Below are 20,873 nucleotides of genomic sequence, written 5' to 3' on the forward strand. Positions count from 1 at the left end.
TCACTATTTCGGGAGAAATTACAATATGATATGGATCTGATCTTGTACAAAATATCTCTCCTTGTTTCTTTTATATTGCTCATTTTTATTTTTACTTCTTTCTCTCTTCTTCTTTTCCTACTCTTTCCTTTTTCTACTCCACTAGCTATGTGAGAGGAGATATTTATAGTCTTCACAAATTAGCTAATACTAACTTTATTAATGTAAACACATGAGGTAGATTTACATGTGGACATAGTTCATGCAGACATATGGGGCATGTTCATAGGGATATGAATTAGTGCGCACATATAGGACATGTTAATAGGAATATAAATTAGTGTAGACATATGCGGTAAGTTCACGGGAACATGAAAATGTGGATAAGATAGTTATGAATGCCACACTCACCCATTCATAACACAAACATAAAAGTAAATATGATGAAATTTTATGCATTGCACGTGGCAAGGCGCGTGCCCCTTCAAAACCCAAAAGCAGCGAAAGAATGATACCGCTGCCAAACAGATCCCAGACGTTCTACAGTCTTCTACCATTTTTCTCTTCGCTCATCAAACCAACGGAACCCTACACCTACCCCGTCCACTCTCCCGTCTCCGCATTGAGGAAGAAGAAGAAGAAGAAGAAGAAAGAGCAAGAAGCAGCAAAACGATGTCGGATTCAAACATCGACGGGAATCCATCCTCAGCCTCTCATCAGTGCCACCAAGAACAAGCTATAGGTCAGTCGACCGTTGTTATCATATCTTTGGATATGGAGGGAGAGTTGGTTTTTTGTAGTTCTTGTTTTGGAATGAAATTCTTAATTGCGCAGAAGGGTTTTAGTATGCGTCTGTTTTCCTAGCAGCCCATGGCAAGAATGTGAAATAAGATGTTCATTCTGATTATGAAGGTGCAAATATTACCCTTTACAGACGCAAATATTGCTATGTTTACGATATATAATTGGTTTATGCTTATTTTCTTCGTCGGGAATGTTTTTTTTACAGGGTTGTTTTAATTTTGTCCCTTTTTACATAAAGTAGATTAGCGCATGCTTGCATCATTTTTGGAAGAATATTAGAAGAAGGAAGAAAAATGAGGTGTTCTTTATGGCTTTATAGGCGGGCAGAATGACATTGATGGGAATTCCAGTGCAGTGGCTGAAGCGGGGTGGTATGTTCTTGGTGAAAATCAACAACATGTTGGTCCTTATGCATTTTCTGAGTTGCATGGTGAGTTTTGAATCAACTTCGTGTCACATAATTGAACATTTTCTAACTATATTCATGTCTTGAATTATTATTATTATTTTTTAAACTGAAGCGGAAGCAGGTTTTTTCTGCATCCTACTCTTTGCAACACTTTCAATTATTATTTTTACTAATATATTTGAGTCCTCAAATTCACTAGTGCCTTTGTCTTTCGTTTCTTGAATTTCAGTTCTACCAGTTACCAATAGCACGGTTTCAATTGGTATACCGGCTATTGAACCATCTACTTAGCTTTATTTAATTCGCGTGGACAGAGCATTTCATTAGTGGATACCTCCCTGAAAGTACGCTTGCATGGTCTGAAGGAAGAAGCGAATGGCAGCCAATATCATCAATACCTGAGTTAATGAGTGGAATATCACAAAGGGAAATTGGTTACTCTGCATCAGGTGAAGACATTTTTAAGACTATTGGCATGTGAATGCCATTGCTTGGTATATTTGTGGTTCTTATTCTGTGATGATTGTAACAGTATCCTCCAACATTGATGATGAGTTCGAGAAGTGGCAGGAGGAGGTTAGACAGGCAGAGGCAGAAGCTGAGGCGTTAAAACATGAATCTGTTACTGGAAATGTTGTTGGTCACTTGGGAAGAGATGATCATGATCGGCCTCTAACACCACCAGACGGTGAGGAGGAATTCACTGACGATGATGGGACTACATACAAGTGGGACAGAGAGCTTAGAGCATGGGTTCCTCAGGTAGGTTCTTTGAGGTTTCTGACTTTGTGAATCTATTGAATGTTGGTTGTGGTTTGAGTTAGAGAAACTTTAATAGTTTACCATCATACCATGCAACATAAACTTAAGAGCTACTTGGGATATTTTTTATTTTATGCCCTTTTAGATCTTTTCACTTTATTTATTGATGAACCTAATGTTTACTTTATGAACAAGCTTATTTTGCTTGCCCTCTTAAGTTGTGTGTGGTTAGTGTCTTGGCGGCTTTACATGAGCTTTCTTTTTTATCTTTATTTTTTGTTGGGAAACTTGCACATTATTAAAAGAAGATCTGAAAATTTTAATATCTAGTGTTACAGTTATTATTATTATTATTATTTTTCAAAAAATCTTTGTTGCTAATCATCTTAGTTTTGATGGAATTCATTTTTTCATCTCTTTCTTCTTTCGTTTTTCAAGTTGTTGGAAATCCCTTCTTTGTAGTGGTTCTGTTTCATTATTTGCAGTTGGGATAATTTGTTATTATTTTGTTAAACTTGAGAGAAGCATTCATGAGTTTTTAATTGTAGGGTAACGTAATCACGGAAAATGAACAATATGGATTAGAAGAGATGATTTTCTTGCAAGAGGAGGAGGTCTTTCCAACTACACAGGCTGATGATACCGCTGTAACAGAAGAAGTCAATGGTACCACTAGTGAGGTGGTGGAAACAAAACAGAATGCCAAGAGAAAAATACCTGAGAAGCTGGCTGAAAAGAAGGTTTGCCTCCTTGGTTTTTTTTTTGTCTTCCTTATTTGCTTTTGCGTTTTGTACTTCATATATTTAATCTAGACAGACAAGTTGCCTTTTAATTAACATTCTGTTTTGGTTATTATTATTAAAATATTATTTTTCATAAGTTTGAAGTTATCATTATCTTATAATTACCATTATGCTTTTAAATATTTTCATTCTGCTTTGGATTCTAGGCTGGGAAGAAGCACTACTGTCATGCATATAATGCTGAGCTTTTTTGTTTAATATATACTTTTTTATTTTTGATAATTTTTTTTCCAGGAAGCTAATAAACCTCCTGACAGTTGGTTTGAATTAAAAGTTAATACACATGTTTATGTGGCTGGACTGCCAGATGATGTTACATTTGATGAGGTAAAGTGTGCTTATTTTCTTGCTCAAATTTGCAGTTATTTTATTTTCTTGCCTTTTAACATCGGAGATAATTAAATTCATTTGCTTGTACTGCTTAAGGAATTAGAACCCAGATCCTTTTACCTTTAGCTGCTCCATTTACAAATTCTCATGGGATGAAACTAATATGTGAATACCTTGCAGGTTGTGGAGGTATTTTCCAAGTGCGGGATTATAAGGGAGGTGAGAGTTTTCTTCAATTTTTTGCTCTGCTCTGCTCTTTTTCTCTCTTTTTCCCTAATATTTGGGCATTGAAGTTAAAGCTTAAAGTGCCTGAATTTAATATAATTTGATGAGCCAAATGTGAATTAAGCCATCCATGCAACAATACATATTTTAACATATTTACAGGCCTTAAACTTGGAATACATGTGGCGTGAAATGTATGCAATATTTTGTTCTTCATGCCCTGTATTATCTTGTCATATTTTACCCCTTGTTTCTAAATTTCCAATACACGATGTACCTGTTTATTGCTATAAATTGAAGTTCTTTGAGATAACTACTAGGGAAGCTTGTACCATAAGTTCAAAACTAATGCATATTTTGGGTAGTGTTATCATTACATGTTATTTTGGTCATTTAGCATTATTATTATGTGTTATTGTTATGTTAGTAGGCATGACTTAGTGTATTATGGTCATTGTAATGTACGTGAAATACATTATAAACGGAAGCAGATGATATGGCTTTTTGGGTCCTAGCAAATTTGAAATTCTAGTTTGAGGCAGTTCGGCTTCATATCCTTGGTAGTGCAGGTTGCTATGCTTTGCTGATGTTTATCCTTGTATCCTTTGTGCTTCCTCAAGTACACATTCCTCATCTCTTGCATTTAATGTCTCAACATCTGTTTCTTAGAAGACTGCATATGTTATATAATGTAATTTTGATTTCCTTTAAGAAGCTGTAGAAGTTATCGGCAGTGTTTTGAAATGCATTTCTGATACACGCGTTTGAGTGCATTTCCAGCCATAGATCCTCAAGGCAGTGCATTTCCAGCCATAGACCCTCAAGACATACTCCAAAATCCAAAAATCCCAAAGGTGTATGCTTTTTGGCTTTGTGCATTAAGCTCAGCCAATAATGCTTGCTTTTACGCCTCAAGACCTAAGGCATATGCCTTTTGGTACCTATTACCTAACCTACTTTTAAATAGGAAATAATAATTAGGGCACCAATGCCCCTCTTCATTAATGTGAGAGTGCTCCTTATGTTCGACGAAGCAATTCCTCTTCCTCAACCATCTATCTTCTCCAACAATACTTCTTTGGTGAGACTGCACCTCGTATTGGGCTATTGTCTCTCTCTCTCTCTCTCCCTCCTTCCCATGTGTCTTCACAAATCTCTCTCTCCGTTACAAGCCTTCATGATTCTCTCTCTTCTTCTCGGTCCGATAGGCCCCTATTCCTCTCTTTGACTTTGATTTTGTAATGTTTATTTAAAAGTTTAAACTTTGAACTACGAAAATATTGTGAATTTTGTAATGTAATGACTTAGGTTTATGACATGTTTTATTTGAGTTTGTGAGCTAAAAAATGGCCTATGTAGGATTTAAGAATTATGTTATTTATTTATTTATTGTTTATTGTTGTAAATTTTAAAAACCAAAGGCGTAAGGTGAAGCATTTTTCTTTTATCCCCCCAAGGTGAGGCGTAAGTTTCAAGACATTTTAGCCCTTTTGGGACTGTATTTTTTTAATTAGTTAATTGATTAATTAAATTTATTTATAGTAGAAAAAAATTGCAACAATATAACAACAACAACAACAAACCAAGCCTTAACTAGTTAAAAAAAATACAGTTCCAAAAGGCTTACACCTAAATGCCTTGAGGCTTATGCCTTACCTTGCTAAGGGTAAAAGTAAAACACTTCACCTTATGCCTTTTCTTTTTATAATGCTGGTTTTTGGGGTGGTTTGAGCAGTTGTGAGGGAAGGGATAGACGTCATAGAGGCCCTCCTCCCCTCAGCCACGTGGCAAGTGCACTCATCGTGGACGAGGTGGTCATACATAAAGCAATGTTGGGATCTTCACAGTAAACCTTCGCACATCGCCAATGCAGCCATCACACGTACATTTTTGGGCTCTAAGTGGGGAGTAACGTTGGGACATACATAAAGCAATGTGGTGATCTTCGTAGTTAACCTCCATGCATCGTCAATGCAGCTGCCGCCCATTCTGCATTTCGGGCTCTAAGTGGAGAGCAAGTTATCATGTATCAAGCATCCCAGCAAGCTTCTTTCCTATTGCATCCCTTGCTTAGACAATGTAACACTATAGCTTGCTTCAATATTTCTCGTTCTATGACTATTGAACATATGACATGTATAACTAATTTATTTTCCACCCTCCAATATTCTTTTCTGCCCTTTAGTGTTCATAAAGATCACCTCTTGTTGTCTTTGTTGATGGGTTCACTACTACAATGAAGAGAATAGGGACAGTAAATCCCATTTTCTCTTTTTCTTTTGTTTTGTATATCGTCATGTGTCCCTTCAATCTTTTGTTAGTAACAAGATAACTAAATCCATGAACTGTTCAATATTCTTTCTTGATTCTATTGTCATTTTTGGGTTTGAATAAGAGGAAGTTGATTTGGGTGGGACGTGAAGCTAGTAGATTGTACCACTTTAAATTGCTATCTCCTTCTATTGCCTGCACTCACCCCAAATTCACTATTGTTTATCCTTCATTAGCTGAGTTGAAAAAGGTTCCTACTTTGAATAATGTGTTTAATCTTAGAATGCGACTCTTGTTAGTTGGTGGAAAGTATCATTGTGTTTTATTTGCTTCCTGAGTCAATAAATGGGTAGTGGGCCCTTTCATGTTGGTTCATTTTGATATTAGGTTGTATGAAAGTTAGGGTTTTTGATATTTTGTAACTTTTGTTACTTTCGTTGTTGATTATTCAATGATGACTTGGATTTATTTAATAAAAGATTATTTTGAGTTATTTAATGTTTTTTGTGCCCTTCGTTTTGAAATGACTCAATTTTATTTGCCTATTCAAATGCTTTGTAGGGGTGATGCTAAGGAGTACTTCAATACCCAATTCACTTTGTATATGACTTATATGATATTGTTCATGAGTAATCTTGTGCCCACATTACGCAACTGTTGAAGCTTGATGTATATTGTTAGCGCACAACCTAACAACTTAAGCTTTTAGGTAAAGTGGTAATCTAGCATGGTATTAGAGCTGGTTACCAGGAGGTCCTGGGTTCTAGTTTTGTTGCCTGCATTTACTGTGTGGTATTTAAAAAAATTATTATATTCCCTATCATGGGTGCTATTTATCGTGTGTTTATCTCTTCACGTGCTATCAGGTTGTAGGTGTGGGGGAGTGTTAAAGCTTGATATACATTATTGGCCCACAATCTAACAACTTAAGCTTTTAGGTAAAGTGATAATCTAACAGTAACAAAATGGGGTTACAAAGAGGAAAATAGAGAATATTCTTGAAGCCATCATACCTTACTTTAGTAAATGCATGTTATTAAAATGATTTGGAGTATTGTCATGCTCATGGCCATGCTCTCTTATCAATAGAATGCCATACTTTGTATTTGGTGATAAAATTCCTTACCTGTTCCCTTCCCGAATGCTCCTTTGTTCTCTTTTCCTCATTGTATGTTTGGGTGTTTGTCCTTTGTACATGAGTTAACCTTGGGGTGCAAGTTGGATGCCAGTGCTAATGTATCCTCTTGGACTACTCATGTACTCAAAAGGGATAATGCTGTTATAATCCTTTGCATTTTTTTTATATCTAAATGTTACTTTCTTTGGTTCTATACCGTACTATTCTGAGTCGTTGGACTGTTGGAGTGCTTCTTACCTCAAGTCCCATACTTTGCATGGTCTTCTTAATTCTGGCTTATTATCTTTGCTTTGTCATCCACCTGCATCTTCATCTAGCTTGAGTCCTTCTCGTTGCCTTGATCATCCTAATTTATAAGCAAATACACAACCACAACTTTGGGGAGGAGAGTCCCCTACAGGTTCTTGGGCTACACCTCTGGTTTTGTTGTCTAATAACCCCATTACCAAAGATGTTGATCTTCGCATTGTTGTCTGAAAATGTAAACACACCTGGACACAACATCTAATCTCTAACATAGTTTTGCTATGATTTTTTGTCACTCTTATATTACTGTTTTGTTAGTACTCCATTTGTTGTTCTTCCTAAATTTGTTTTTGAAGCCTAAAGCCATAGTTGTTTGAATCTTATGACTCAAAATTAGTTCCACACTAAATTGATTTGAATCTATCTTACTAGAGATTTAGAAAACAATGGAATTGTTGACAAATCTTTTGGTTTGCCCCCTGTAATCTAATGAATCTATCAATTCACACAATGCTGAACTCATCGAATGTAGTCAGACTCGATTTGGTCAAGCCCTCCAAAATAACCTTTATTTATTGCTTTTTCTCACAATTGCCTTCCATTTCTTCTTTGCTTCAACTCTGTGCTGAATATAGGAGAAAACAGCTCTGTTGCCTCACAAAATTCTTCACTTAGGAGGACTGCAATGTTTGTCATTGAGAATAAGGGAAAGAACAATGGTTGGCTAAGGTGGTATTTTTGTGGTGTTGTTAAGATATAAACCATCACTTTTTTAAATATGTTTTTCTGAAGGGGAGCTCAGGCGCAACGGTAAGGTTGTCGCCGTGTGACCTGGAGGTCATGGGTTCGAGGCGTGAAAACAACCTCTTGCAAAAATGCAAGGTAAGGCTGCATACTATAGATCCATTGTGGTCCGCCCCTTCCCTGGAACCCGCATACGTGGGAGCTTTGTTCACCGGGCTGCCCTTTTTATGAAATATTTTTGTCTATTGTTGATAAATGTGAAAAGTTCAGGTTTTTATTAGTTTTTCTTAATTCCTTTCCTTGAACAGCATATAGTTTAGTTTTTTATGCATGTAATCTGTGGTTGGTTGTTGTGGGATATGCCAAGAAAGTCAATCCTGAAGATTCTATGGCCTATTTGAAGGCGCAGACCTTGTTTAAGGGATATACTCAGGTGTACTGTTTTGATTGTTCAGACTTGTTCTCCCCAGTTGCGAAACTTTTCTTGTTTGTTCATCTCCTTAGCCACGTGTTGCTTGCCTCTACATTGCTTGCTTCTATTTAAGAATGCAAATATAGAAGTATCTAGATCTTGTTGAGTCAGGTACGTTTTTAGATGAGGCTGGAATGTTGGGATCCAAACTAATTGATGCACTCATGGATTCTAACAAGAAGTTTGGGTGATTTGTTTGCTGACCGCAGATGATGGTATTGGAGACTTGCTGGAAAGTTGCACTATCTCATGCTTGACCAGATATATCTTTTGCAATAAGTGTTATGAGCTGGTTTCTTGATTCTCTGAAAACAATTCACTAGGATGCAGTAATTCGCATCTTGAGACACCTTAAAGGTGCAGTTGGGGAAGGCGACTAGGGAGATTACACTTATATTCTGGGGTATACAGATGTAGATTGGGCTAGGTTTCCTTCCGAAGATCCACAACCAGGTCTTGTGTTTGTTTTTGGTTGTAATTGGTTTCTTGGAAGAGCATGAATTAAGAAATGGACTGTCATGGCCAGGTCAAGTGTTGAGTCAGTGTATAGGGCCACCGACCATGGCTCACATTATCTGTGGACTTGTCTGGTTAAAGAAAAATGTTGGAAGACCTTGGTTTTCCACATTCAAAGTGGAGCTGATGTGTGATAATTGAGCTGCCATTCATATTGCCTCTAACCTAGTTGTCCATGAGGGGACAAAGTACATTGAAGTTGTTTGTCACTTTGTTTGGGAGAAACTTGCACAAAAAGCTCATTACAACTACTCATGTGAAGTTTGAATTCCAACTTGCTGACTTATTTACTAAATCCTTAGGGGTGTTTGTGTTAAATTCATTTGTAACAAGCTAGGAGCGTATGATCTCTATGCTCGAATACGAGGGCGGGGGGGGACATGTTATTTATCTTATTTTGGTCATTTAGCATTATTAGCATGTGCTATTGCTATGTCAGTTAGCCTGAATTACTGAGGGTATTATGGTCATTGTTATGCACTTGACATATATGTTATACATAAAGGGAGATACCTGTTATTTTGGTTAGGTCTTCCATTTTACCCAATTCTTAAACAATTTCATAGGCAGTGTCAAATTTTCTTGCTTGTTCAGTTTTACTGGATTATCTCTATTATTTTAGGCTTCAGACATAAATTATTTTTCCTTGTCATGACGAAAATTGCTGATGTCTTACAGTATTTATGATTGCTGTGCTGGTATTCAACTAAGGCTTAGTTCTTCCTTGTATAGTGGCACGTATGATAATTACAAATGGGTACATATTTGTGTGTTTGTGGGTGAGGGAGTGTGCTTGCACGTCGCACATGAAGGCATATTATCTTCATTGTGTGTGAGCATGCATACTCAAATTTTTTCGCAATTGTACTCTGCAAACTTTGGAGTCATGTTCTGACCAAGCAGATAATTTTTTATTTCATTTTTAATTCTTTGTATCAATGAAATTTGTAGGATCCTGAAACAAAAAAGCCTCGTGTGAAGATCTATGTTGACAAAGAAACAGGAAGAAAGAAGGGAGATGCACTCATTTCATATTTAAAGGTAATGTTCCTTTTGCTTGGTGCTGTTGGTGGCATGTAACATTGTCTGGTCCTTGTTATTGTGTTCTTATTAGTCTTTCCTGTACATTAGGAACCTTCTGTTGCTTTGGCCATCCAAATTCTTGATGGGACACCTCTTCGGCCAGGTGGCAAGATTCCTATGTCTGTAACCCAAGCTAAGTTTGAACAGAAAGGTAATAAAATGCCTTTTATTTGCAGATACATTGGATCATGTTTGTAGGAGCTGTATTTGTTATCACTGGCTGTTTAGGATTGACACTTTTTTTTCCCAGTCATCAATACAAGATCTCTTAAGATTTCATGTGTGAAGCTTCTTATTTGGAGTTGAAAAGCTTATATTATTCTTCACAGGTGAAAAATTCATTGCCAGACAAGCAGACAAAAGAAAGAAAAAAAAACTTCAGAAGGTTGAAAACAAGATGCTTGGCTGGGGTATGTTCTCGTCTCACATTTAAAAAGTTGAAGTTGTTATATGGAGAAATTTGATATTTAAGATTACAGTCAAATGTTCAAGTTTCCCCTTTTGCTGTAATTAAACCTTTTAGAAACCATATTTATCATTTCTATAATTCTAGAAAGGGGAATTTGGTTACTAAGGAATCTGGGATACATTGTACAAAGATGATTCTTAGGTGACTCATACCAAATCATGGGGTGTTTGTTTGGTGTATATACAATGTTTCAATAGGTGGGACAAAATAGGAAATATGGTAGGATAGGCCAAAACAAGAAATAGCAATCCTATCTCGTGTTTGGCAAGATTGGATTAGGGGGTGATACGCTGTCCTTAATTCACTTTGGTATAACATAAGAATGATAAGATTGTATTGGCTAACTAATCATCATCAACAATAACAATAAACCAAACCTTAAGTCGGACTAGGCAGGGTCGGCCACATGAATCATTTTTTACTAATTTACATGATCTTGTGCAATTTCCTTTGACTATTTAGGGACTATTAAGTTCTTACTATAGCATTCCATGTTATTTTAGGTCTACCTCTGCTCCTTCTACTACCACTAATCATAACTAGCTCACTCACCCCATGGATGCACCACGCCCTTACCTTGTTTTCTCAAATGCTATTCCTAACTTTCTACAAACATGTTCATTACTTAATTTATCTTTTAATGTTATGCCACTCATCCACCCGAGCTTTCTCATTTCGACAACTTCTACTTTTTGTATATGTTGTTTTTTGGTTGCCCAACTTCTTGATCCACATTGCATAGTTGGTCTTATAGCCGTCCTATACAACTTTCCTTTTAATTTTAGGGGTATTCTATGATCATGCGACACACCCGAAGAACTTCTCCATTTTACCCACTTTAACTCTATGCATCACATCTTCTTTGATTTCTCCTTCAACTTGCATAATAGATCCAGTGTATCTAAATCTAGCAGTGCTATTAATTTCTTGACCATTTAATCCTTTCTCCAAAATTTTTTCCTACCATGAATAAAATTCCATTTCATATATTTTGTCTTATTTCTACTTATCTTGAAACCTTTTGATTCTAAAGCTTCTCTCTCTATAATTTGAACTTAGATTCTATTCCACACCAAGTTTCATCAATCAAGACAATTTCATTTGCTGACAACATATACCATGGAACCTTGTTTTGAAGTCCATCCATCATCACTAATGAAAAAAGATATGGGCTCAAGGCAAATATTTGATGTGCGTCTATTGTGATAGAAAATTCCCTAGATTCTCCTACAGTACTAACACTGGTCATTACCCTATTGTACATGTCCTTGATGACATTAGCATACCTACCACATACTCCCCTTTTCTCTAAAACCCACCATAAAGCTTTTCTAGGTAACCTATCATATACAAGTCCCTCTTTCTTTTCCTTAAATTTTTCAATTAATCTTCTTAAAAGTTATGTGGCTTTTGTCGTCAATCTCCAAGGCATAAAGCTAAATTGTTTTTTTGAGACCCTTGTTTGTAATCTTAGTCTTTGTTCAATTATCCTTTTCTGCAATTCCATTGCATAACTCATAAGTTTAAGTCCATGTTATTTACTACAATTTTGAATATCTCCATGATTTTTGTATGTAGGTATTTAGAATGTTTTTCCTCCATTCATCTAGCATTTCTTAGCTTTTATGATTGTGTTAAATAAATTAGTTAACCATATAATTCATTACCCGTAGACATTTCCAAACTTCAATTGGGATGTCATTCGGTCCTATAGCTTTTCAATTATTATCTTTTTAAACAAGCTTAAGTTTGTCAACTCTAATTTTGTGGATAAATCTCAAATTTTTAGCTTTTTCCTCATTTGTTAATTCTAAGTTTAAGCCTTCTACTTGGTTTTCATTGAATAGTTTACTGAAGTAACTTCATCATCTTTCTTTTATTTTTTCTTCTTTATCCAAGACACTATCATCCTCATTTTTTATTCGTTTTACATTACCTAAATCCTTCCTCTTTCTTTCTCTAGCTCTAGCAAGTTTAAATATGTCTCTTTCCCCTTCTCTTGTATCTAATTAAGTATAAAATTATTATTTGCTCTTTATTAGCTTCACTAACTGCCTTTTTTGCATTTTTTTTCCTTGCCTACCTCTCAAAGTCTTTTATGTTTTTATATTTTTTCCATGTTAGACCAAATTCTTTTTACCCTTAATGACATTTTGAACATCTTGATTCCATCTCTAACTTTCTTTACTAGCTAAGAATCCACCTCTATATTTGCCTAAAATCTCTTTTGCTATCTTTTTAATAGAGCTAGCTATCCTACTCCAAAGAGTGTTTGCATCTATACTATTGTTTGATCACCCTCTTTAATCATTTTATATTTTAATTTTATTATATATATTTTTGCTTTAGGTTTCACCACCTAGTTCTCTTGCATTGGCTTATATTACCCTTTCCCTTCCATTTTTTTAATACTGTTAAGGCCTGATATACATTTTTGGCCCACAACCTAATAGTTTAAGATTTTAGGTGAAGTGATATTCTAACATGGTATCAGAACTGGGTTGCCTGGAGATATGGGTTCTAGTCTTGTTGCCTGCGTTTATTATTATTTCTTAAAAATTATCTTATTCCTTATTATGGGTGTTGTGACTTTCAGCACTTGTTATCAACACTAATTAAATTCAGCATTTTTTCAGAAAAGTACTTCTCCATAAGTGGTTCCAATGATCCCTTAGCAGGTCTGAAAAGCTAGTTTTGTCAAAGGGAGGTGGCTAACACTTACAAAAAGCACCTTATCCAAAGTTTACTTCATGTCTCTATTTCCCAGACCTTGCTTGGTAGCTAGGATCTTACAATGTTTTTAAAGAATATTTCTTTTTGAAAATGTGCTTGGTGCTGTCTGGGGGAAAAGGGGAGTTCATGGAGGGCAATCATTGAAATCAAGTACATCCTTGATGTAAATGGGTGGGTGGTGGGGGAACTAGAGAAAGTAGAGAACTGTGTGGCCTAGGGGTGTGGAAATGGATAAGAAGGGGGCAGGAAGAGGTGTTCATCCAAACAGAATTTGTTGTTGGAAATGGAGACGCATTAAATTCTGAAAAGATAGTGGGAGACTACTAATGCATTCTATCTTCCTGATTGTATTTGGTGGAATTGGATAAAGAGGTTATATTATGCTCGTTTATTATAGTGGATATTGGGATTATTTGGGTTGTTACATTGGGGGGTGGGGGTTGATGCAAAATTGGGATCTGGAGCTTTTATAAAAAAATTATTTCCTTTATGGCTATTTTGGCTATGGTTTTGAGCTCAAGAGGAAGATAAAAATAAAGCAGATTCTGGAGAGCGGAGGCAAGTTTGTTGTTAAATCTTATTACAAGATCTTTTCTTTCCTGAGATAGATGGGAGATAGCCACTTTTCTGTGTGAGATGATTTGGAAAACCATCAGCCTAAGCAAGGTTTTCTGTCCTGACCCAATATGTAACCTGGGGAAGAGTTTTATAACTTCTGTCTTCTGAGAACTTGCAGAAAATTGAATGGAATCTGGAAACTAGATGTTATCTGTGTAAGGAGGACCTGGAGAATGCACGGAACCAATTCCTTCACTGCAGGTGGACTAGGAAGTTGTGGGAGATGGCTTTTAGCATGATTGGTGCCATGAAGCGTTTCGGCTGAGTCAGTTTTAAGCAACTATGGACAAAGAAAAGAAAAAGGCAATCAATCTGATTTCTTTATTTTTTGGAATGTGTAGAAGGAAAGAAAAAAGAGAGCTTCTGAGGGTGCAGAGCTAATTAATAGGATGTTTGTAGCTGGCATCTGAACCGTTTATGTTACTAGTACAGGACTGACAGAAGCAAAATACAGAAGCAATATTGTAGAGGATCTGATTGATTTCGTGTGTTGTAAATGACTTTCTGTATATGGGTTGGCATTTCATTGGTGCTCATTTAGAATTGAATCCTTCTTTACTGATAATTTAAAAACAGAAAATTCAAGGGTGAAGGCATTCCTCGACAATGGTCCCCTCACAGGTTCTGTTGAAGATGTTTGGGTTTGGTCTGACCTTCAGATTTTGTGCATGAAATGCCCATGTCTGGTAGTCAAGCGACTCAATCCTTTAGTTCATGGTCCCTTGTGAGAAATTACATTGGTGAAGAAGGCTAGGTCCATTTTAGCCTTCCATTTTTTTTTGCCTAGTTGTTAGTGTAAGTTTGTCAAATCAGGAAAAAAACAAGACCAAGATGATTTCTTGTTGAATCTCTTCAAGCAGTAGACTTCCATATTTTAATAATTAACAAGATCCTTATAAGAACCAATCTTGGTAAAACCTAAGTCCATTTTTTTGCCCGAGTGTTAAAGGAGCTTTTTTGAAGCAGATACAAAATCAACACGTGTTTGGACATTGATTTCTAGTTTAGCCCCTTTATCAGTGTAATCTGCATATTTGAATACTCAAATATATTACTTGTATTTCTCCGAAGTATCTACAAATCTTTGTGTGTGGTGGTTCCTGAAATCTAAAATTTTGCCGTCTGATGCTAGTCTGTTGTAGCAGTGTAATTTTTGTATATTTTGTGATCATGTTGATCCAAGGTATCTGTGCATGTGCGTGTGAGATTCCTGAATCTCCAATTTTGTCATCTAATACTACTTTCTTGATGTATTTCTCCCTGATATACATTGTACCTCTAATGTTCAGGTGGCCTTGATGATGCAAAAGTTTTGATTCCAGCTACAGTTATTCTTCGAAATATGTTTACCCCTGATGAAATGAGAGTAATATTTCTTAGCTGACTTTTCTTTTCTGTTTTCTCCCATAAATAAAGAATGCTATTATTTACAAACTAGGCCTTGGAGAAGTTTTACTCAATTTTTTTTTTTTTTTGTTTTCCCAATGTTTTTAATATCAAAATTTTGTGATTGATTCATAATGGTTGCATTCTGCCTTGTTAGTTGGCATTGTCAATGCTAGTAAAAAAATTTAAAATACCGTTTGTGGCTGTTTATGTCAATTTCTATAATGGAATAGATTATTGTAAATTCATGGTTTATTAGTGCTACTTTTACATGTAGGACTTGTAGTTGTATTATGGTGTTTTAAGTTGATATTCTTCTATTAATTGCAGTCTGATTTGAATCTACGCTCAGAATTGGAAATGGATGTTGAAGGGGAATGTGTGAAGCTTGGTCCAGTGGACTTAGTCAAGGTATTGCAACTTTCTACTGGAATAAGTTGGTATTCTACATTTCTACTCGTTAGTGCAAATGTTTAGATGGGCTTGTGGTATGGAGAACTTGAGGTTCTTTAGTAGTACATTTTGGAATTATAGTGGCATCCTGGTGTTATGAGGGCTCCTAATTAAGATCTTATCAAGTGATATTCTAACTTGAAATGGGCTATAAATGACATTCTCCGGCAAGTCTAGTAGGCTGTCACTAGGGCAAGAAAAGTGCTTTGAACCAAGTTCCAACCTAAGTTATCTAAGGGTAAAATCCATCATCACTTAGGTTTCTGAAAATGACACCCCTGTGTTTTTTAAAATATAGGAAGCCGCGTACTACTTAATGATAGAAAGCCCTTACTGTTAGTTAGCTGGTAAATTCATGGGCTTTTTGGAATTTTATTTTATAAATTTTTCTTTACATCTTCATGAAAGTAATGGTGTAATCCCAAGAGGGGGGTTGAATGGGGTATTTTTAAAATTCTCTGTGCAGAAACTTAATTAATTTTAAACTTTGTTTAAAACGTGCTCTCAATATTTTAATCACCACATAGATCTATTCAGTGAACAACTATACCAATCAACAATACTAAATATGAAATCAAATCACAAGGTTTGCAATATCTTCAGCAGATTAATGTTGATAACAATATGTTCAACCAATACCAATATTTATGCTAGTAATTGAATAATTAATCAATCAATACCAAGAAATCCCAGCAGATTAAATCGGGTTTGAATTTGTAGCTACAGCCGAGGTTGATCACAATAGGTATTTAAATCATTAAGACAACCACAAATCAAATTAAACATTCATACCATTCCCAAATCAAAATAACTCATTCACAGCAGATAAATATTAATATATAAGTGCGAGAAAATAAAGAGATAAGGCAAAGAATGACACCGAGATTTTTTACAAGGTTCGGCAACGTGCCTATGTCCTTGCCTCAAGCAACCTGCTGTTTGGATTTTACTATCTCTCTCCGTTCAGTAGGTGGAGCACCTCTCTCTGTTCAATAGGTGGAGCACTTCTCAAGCAAGAACACCCTCCTGCTTGTCACCGATTCACACCCGAATCGTTCTTTTACAAGTAAATCAGCAGCAGATTTTCGTACGATAATGAAACTCTCACAAAGAGCAAATTTGTACAAGTTAAAATCACTAGGATACTCTCAAAAATAATATGCTACAAAGCTCAAGAGATTGCTAGGTTTTCTGGATTGAAAAAATATGAACTTGAAGTACAAAAACCAGAAAATCAGTTTAGAAAAGAAGAACAAAGCACAGCAGTGTTTCAAGAATGAAATCAATGAGTTTTCAAGCGATTGGGTTGCCCTATACGATCAGGGTTAGCCTTATACAGCTAAGTTTGAAATCTTACTGTTTGCCCAAGTTTTGGAAACAATATATTTTGAAAACGGAAAGAAATTGTGCTGTTTGCAAAGATATATCGCGCACTTCGGTCGATTGAACTAGGACTTCGGTTGCCTGAACTAATTAAAATCCTGAATTTCAAAACAGGCAGTAGCCTTTCGGTTGACTGAACTTTAAGTTCGGTCGCCCGAACTAACCTTGTATGGGCATTAACAATAGCAGTACCCATTCAGTTGACTGAACCATAAGGTCGGTCGTCCGAACTCACTGATGCCATACCAGGTTGTTCAGATTCATGCATTTGGTCGACTGAGCATGAGCCTCGGTCGCCCGAAGACACTGAAATCCAGTGTTCTTTTTATTTTTGATTCCAAAACTCATATGTATTCTTTTGAAAAGATATTTGGACTTTGAAAAAATATTTTTCAAGTTTTTTTTTTAAAAACAAGTCTCTAAGTCCAATCATTAATCCTTAGAGCTTCATAATCAAATAAAAATTTGAGAAGTACTTACATAAGACTTATATTACATTACACATGAACTAAAATCCAAATCTTCATGTCTTGAAGCTTGATCTTCATCCAAGCTTTAGTCATTCTTCATTTTGCTTGTTTTCTTCATGGGTTTTAAACTTAAGTATGATTTAATGTGTTTGTAAGATATAATGCCTGTAAATACACTTGAAAGCACAATTAGATTTCTTAGTTTGTCATTATCAAAATGAAATTAAGCCTTGTTAGGCCAACAATCTCCCCCTTTTTAATGATAACAAATAAGGAGCAAAATGAGCCTTGATAAGGCTCTCCCTCACAATAAGCATAAAACATAAAAAATATTCAATGTAGACATGTTTGTTCAAGCTCAATTATGATTGAATTATCTCCTTTTCAAAATTGTTCCTTTGACATACTACTCAAAAGATATTTTATAATAAAAAAATATTATTGTGTCTTCTCCCCTTTGGAAAATGCATATACAAGTTATTCTCCCCCATACAAGTTCTCCCCCTTGGGAAAATAATTAGACAATACAAATACAAGAATAACATTCACATTCAAATAACATTCATTCAAATAACATTCATTTTGCTTATTCTCCTCCTTTGAACATCAACAAAATGAATATCACCAAAGAATAATCAGTATATCACAATCTTGCAAATAGACAACAAAAACCAATGGTCAACATGCAGCTCACAAAGACAGGACCATCAGCAGAAGGTCACAATCAACATTTAGCAGTGCAACATACATACTCAGTTGTCATATTCAGGGTAGAATTCATAAGAGTTGCCAATAGAACATATATATATCAACATCATATACATAAAAGGCTGTTTTTAGTAGAGTTAGAAAACAAAACAAGTAACCATCAGAAAGCTGTTTTCCAAATAAATATACAAATCAAGTACCAACAAGATACAACCAGATACAAGGATAAAAAATCTCTCATAATTTGACAAAAAACTCTCATCTAATCCTCATCTATATCATCACCACCTGAAGAACTCTCATCCCCATCATCCTCATCATCCTCTTCTTCGCTCGAGCTTTCCTCCATGGGTGCTTTCCCTCTGGATGTGGTAGCAATATCCGTGTGACTTGCAATTGTAGCGAGGCGCTGATTGATTGACCGAAAATTTGAATGGAAATCTCGCTGCATACCATCAAGTCGATATTCCATATGCCGGCGAAAATCCTGAAGAGTATCTAGGATGGTGGCGTTATCAGGAACAGCGGTTGTACTAGCTGGAGCAGATGACTGCGCATGGTGTGAATCATCCCAATGTTCATGTTCATGCCCCTCCACCATTTGTACATTTAAATTATCTCTCGGAGGTGGTCGATGTTTGGGGATCCAACCAAGTACACCAGCATGCTCATATCCCATTAGTTTTATGGTGGTTATTGAGAATTTATGGGAGTTTTTCCGTTTGATAAAAAGTGTTGAGGAATGAGCTAGACCAAGATACTCAAAGATGAGATTTAGAGCCCCTCCATAAGGGAGAATGACTCATCTAGTCTCTTCCTTAGTGATCATCTCTTTTAGTATAAGAGTTGGAAGATCAAGACGCTTCCCTGTATATATCCACCACATAACAAAACAGTCAAAATAGGAAATATGGTCTCTTGACCCACTCCTAGGTAGAATGTTACATGTTATAATCAAGTGAATGATCTTGGCCTCAAGAGTTAACTGCCTATACAAAGGCGGATGACCAAACTGAATTGGTGGTTTTGTCAAGATAAGAGGCAAAAATGCTTGGGGGGTAAACCCTTGTTCCATTAACCTAGTTTGTCTTGAGTTTGGACATTCAAAATTCCCATATTGAATTCGAAATCTCTTAGCTATTGTTTGTGGGGTGAGTGCAACAGATTTTTTCATGATTTGGGTTGTGTATATGGTTCCTTCCCTTCCAAAGTTTGCATAAAGGAGGCGTACTAAATTTGGATACACGCCTTTGGGATGATAAGAGATAAAACGATCCCAACCTAGAGTAGCAAACATTCGGAGAATATTTGGCAAGTTTTCTTGCATAAAGGTCATGTCTAGAATCTTACCCAAAATTGGTTCTATAGAGCGAAGATGTTCGTTGTAGATTTTCTTTGCTCCTGGAGTCGAGAGCCAGCGATGAATATGTTCTGTGTCGTCCTGACTTGAAGATGGATTCTTGTGAGCAATGTTCTTAGACCTTGGCATGATTTTGGAGGTTTAAGTGTAGAGAAACTAAAAAATACAAGGTAAGTAAACAAGATCGTGGCTTAGATAAGAGTTTTTGGAGCAAAAACGAGGTGTAGAAGACTCGAAAAGGGTAAGACGCAACTTCAGGTGAGAGAGAGATAGGGTTCAGGTAGCTGAAGTGTTTAAAAGTTAGGATTTTGTGTGATTTTTAGATTTTATATCTGCGCGGTTTGGTCGCCTGAATTGCACGTTCGGTCGCCCAAACTTCGTGGATATTAAAAACTCGTAACACAATAGGCATTCGGTCGCCTGAATAGGGAGTTCAGTCACCCCAAGTCTTCGGTTGACACATATTAAGCTTTCAGTTGCCTGAACCTCTAGACACTCTCTGCGACCGGTCTAATGGGGGTTTGGTCGACTAACCTGTACCCTTTTAGAATTTCACCCATAACACTCAAGTTAATGAACAACTTCTCCTCAAACTATTTCCCTGGCATGTAGTAACCCTAATTCACATCTTATTGATATGAAATAGTCCTCTTGAAGAGGTTTCGTGAATATATCAGCCCATTGTTCATCCATGCTCACAAGTTCAAGACTAATGTCCTCCTTTTGTACATGATCTCTAAAGAAGTGATGTCTTATATCGGTGTGCTTTGTTATTGAGTGAGATATTGGATTTTTAGATATATTAACGATGCTGGTATTATCACACTTTATAGCCACAAACTCATAGTCTAGTTTATAGTCTTTTAAGTTGTTGCTTCATATATAACACTTGAGCACAACAACTGCTTGCAGCAACATATTCAGCCTCAACGGTAGATAATGCCACAATGTTCTGTTTCTTGGAAAATCAAGATACCAGAGAACGTCCTAAGAAGTGACATGTACAACTTGTACTCTTGTGGTCAATTTTGCACCCGACATAGTCCGCATCGGAGTAGCTGATCATTTCAAAGGATGTGTCCTTTGTATACCATAAACCTAAGTCTATAGTACCAATCAAATACCTTAAAATCCTTTTAACAACAATTTGATGTGATTCCTTAGGTGATGCTTGAAATCTAGCACACATACAAATACTGAACATTATATCTAGTCTACTAGTTGTTAAGTAGAGCAAACTACCAATCATTCCTCGGTAGTATTTGACATCTATCGGTTTCCCTTGTTTATCCTTATCAAGATTAATAGAAGTGCTCATTGGAGTCCCCAATGCCTTGCCACCTTCTATATCAAATTTCTTGAGTAGGTCTTTTATGTACTTAGATTGGTTTATGAATGTGCCATTTTTAGTTTCTTTGATTTGAAGACCAAGAAAATATGTCAGTTCGCTCGTCATACTCATCTCAAATTCAACTTGCATGCATGTAACAAACTCTTTACAATTACATAGA

The 20,873-nt window shown here is 36.1% G+C and overlaps 1 protein-coding gene across 3 annotated transcripts in view; it reads left to right on the forward strand.

Annotated features, from left to right (window-relative positions):
* The first annotated feature begins 480 nt into the window (after window positions 1–480).
* The window catches only part of LOC131154242 (uncharacterized), a 38,629-nt gene continuing 18,236 nt past the window's right edge, over window positions 481–20,873 (forward strand). Inside the window, exons 1-13 of one of the 3 annotated variants that reach the window (XM_058106892.1) lie at window positions 481–721; window positions 814–891; window positions 989–1,213; window positions 1,507–1,641; window positions 1,725–1,954; window positions 2,503–2,694; window positions 2,992–3,084; window positions 3,268–3,306; window positions 9,651–9,740; window positions 9,831–9,933; window positions 10,112–10,192; window positions 14,892–14,968; window positions 15,319–15,399. In XM_058106892.1, the coding sequence (XP_057962875.1) occupies window positions 1,599–1,641; window positions 1,725–1,954; window positions 2,503–2,694; window positions 2,992–3,084; window positions 3,268–3,306; window positions 9,651–9,740; window positions 9,831–9,933; window positions 10,112–10,192; window positions 14,892–14,968; window positions 15,319–15,399 (1,029 nt within the window). In that variant the 5' untranslated portion in view covers window positions 481–721; window positions 814–891; window positions 989–1,213; window positions 1,507–1,598. Of the gene's footprint in view, window positions 722–813; window positions 892–988; window positions 1,214–1,421; window positions 1,642–1,724; window positions 1,955–2,502; window positions 2,695–2,991; window positions 3,085–3,267; window positions 3,307–9,650; window positions 9,741–9,830; window positions 9,934–10,111; window positions 10,193–14,891; window positions 14,969–15,318; window positions 15,400–20,873 lie in introns of all 3 variants that reach the window. The other 2 variants (XM_058106891.1, XM_058106890.1) reach the window with 2 other exon arrangements.

This window comes from Malania oleifera, chromosome 4 (genome assembly GCF_029873635.1).
Source record: "Malania oleifera isolate guangnan ecotype guangnan chromosome 4, ASM2987363v1, whole genome shotgun sequence".
Taxonomy (NCBI): domain Eukaryota; kingdom Viridiplantae; phylum Streptophyta; class Magnoliopsida; order Santalales; family Ximeniaceae; genus Malania; species Malania oleifera.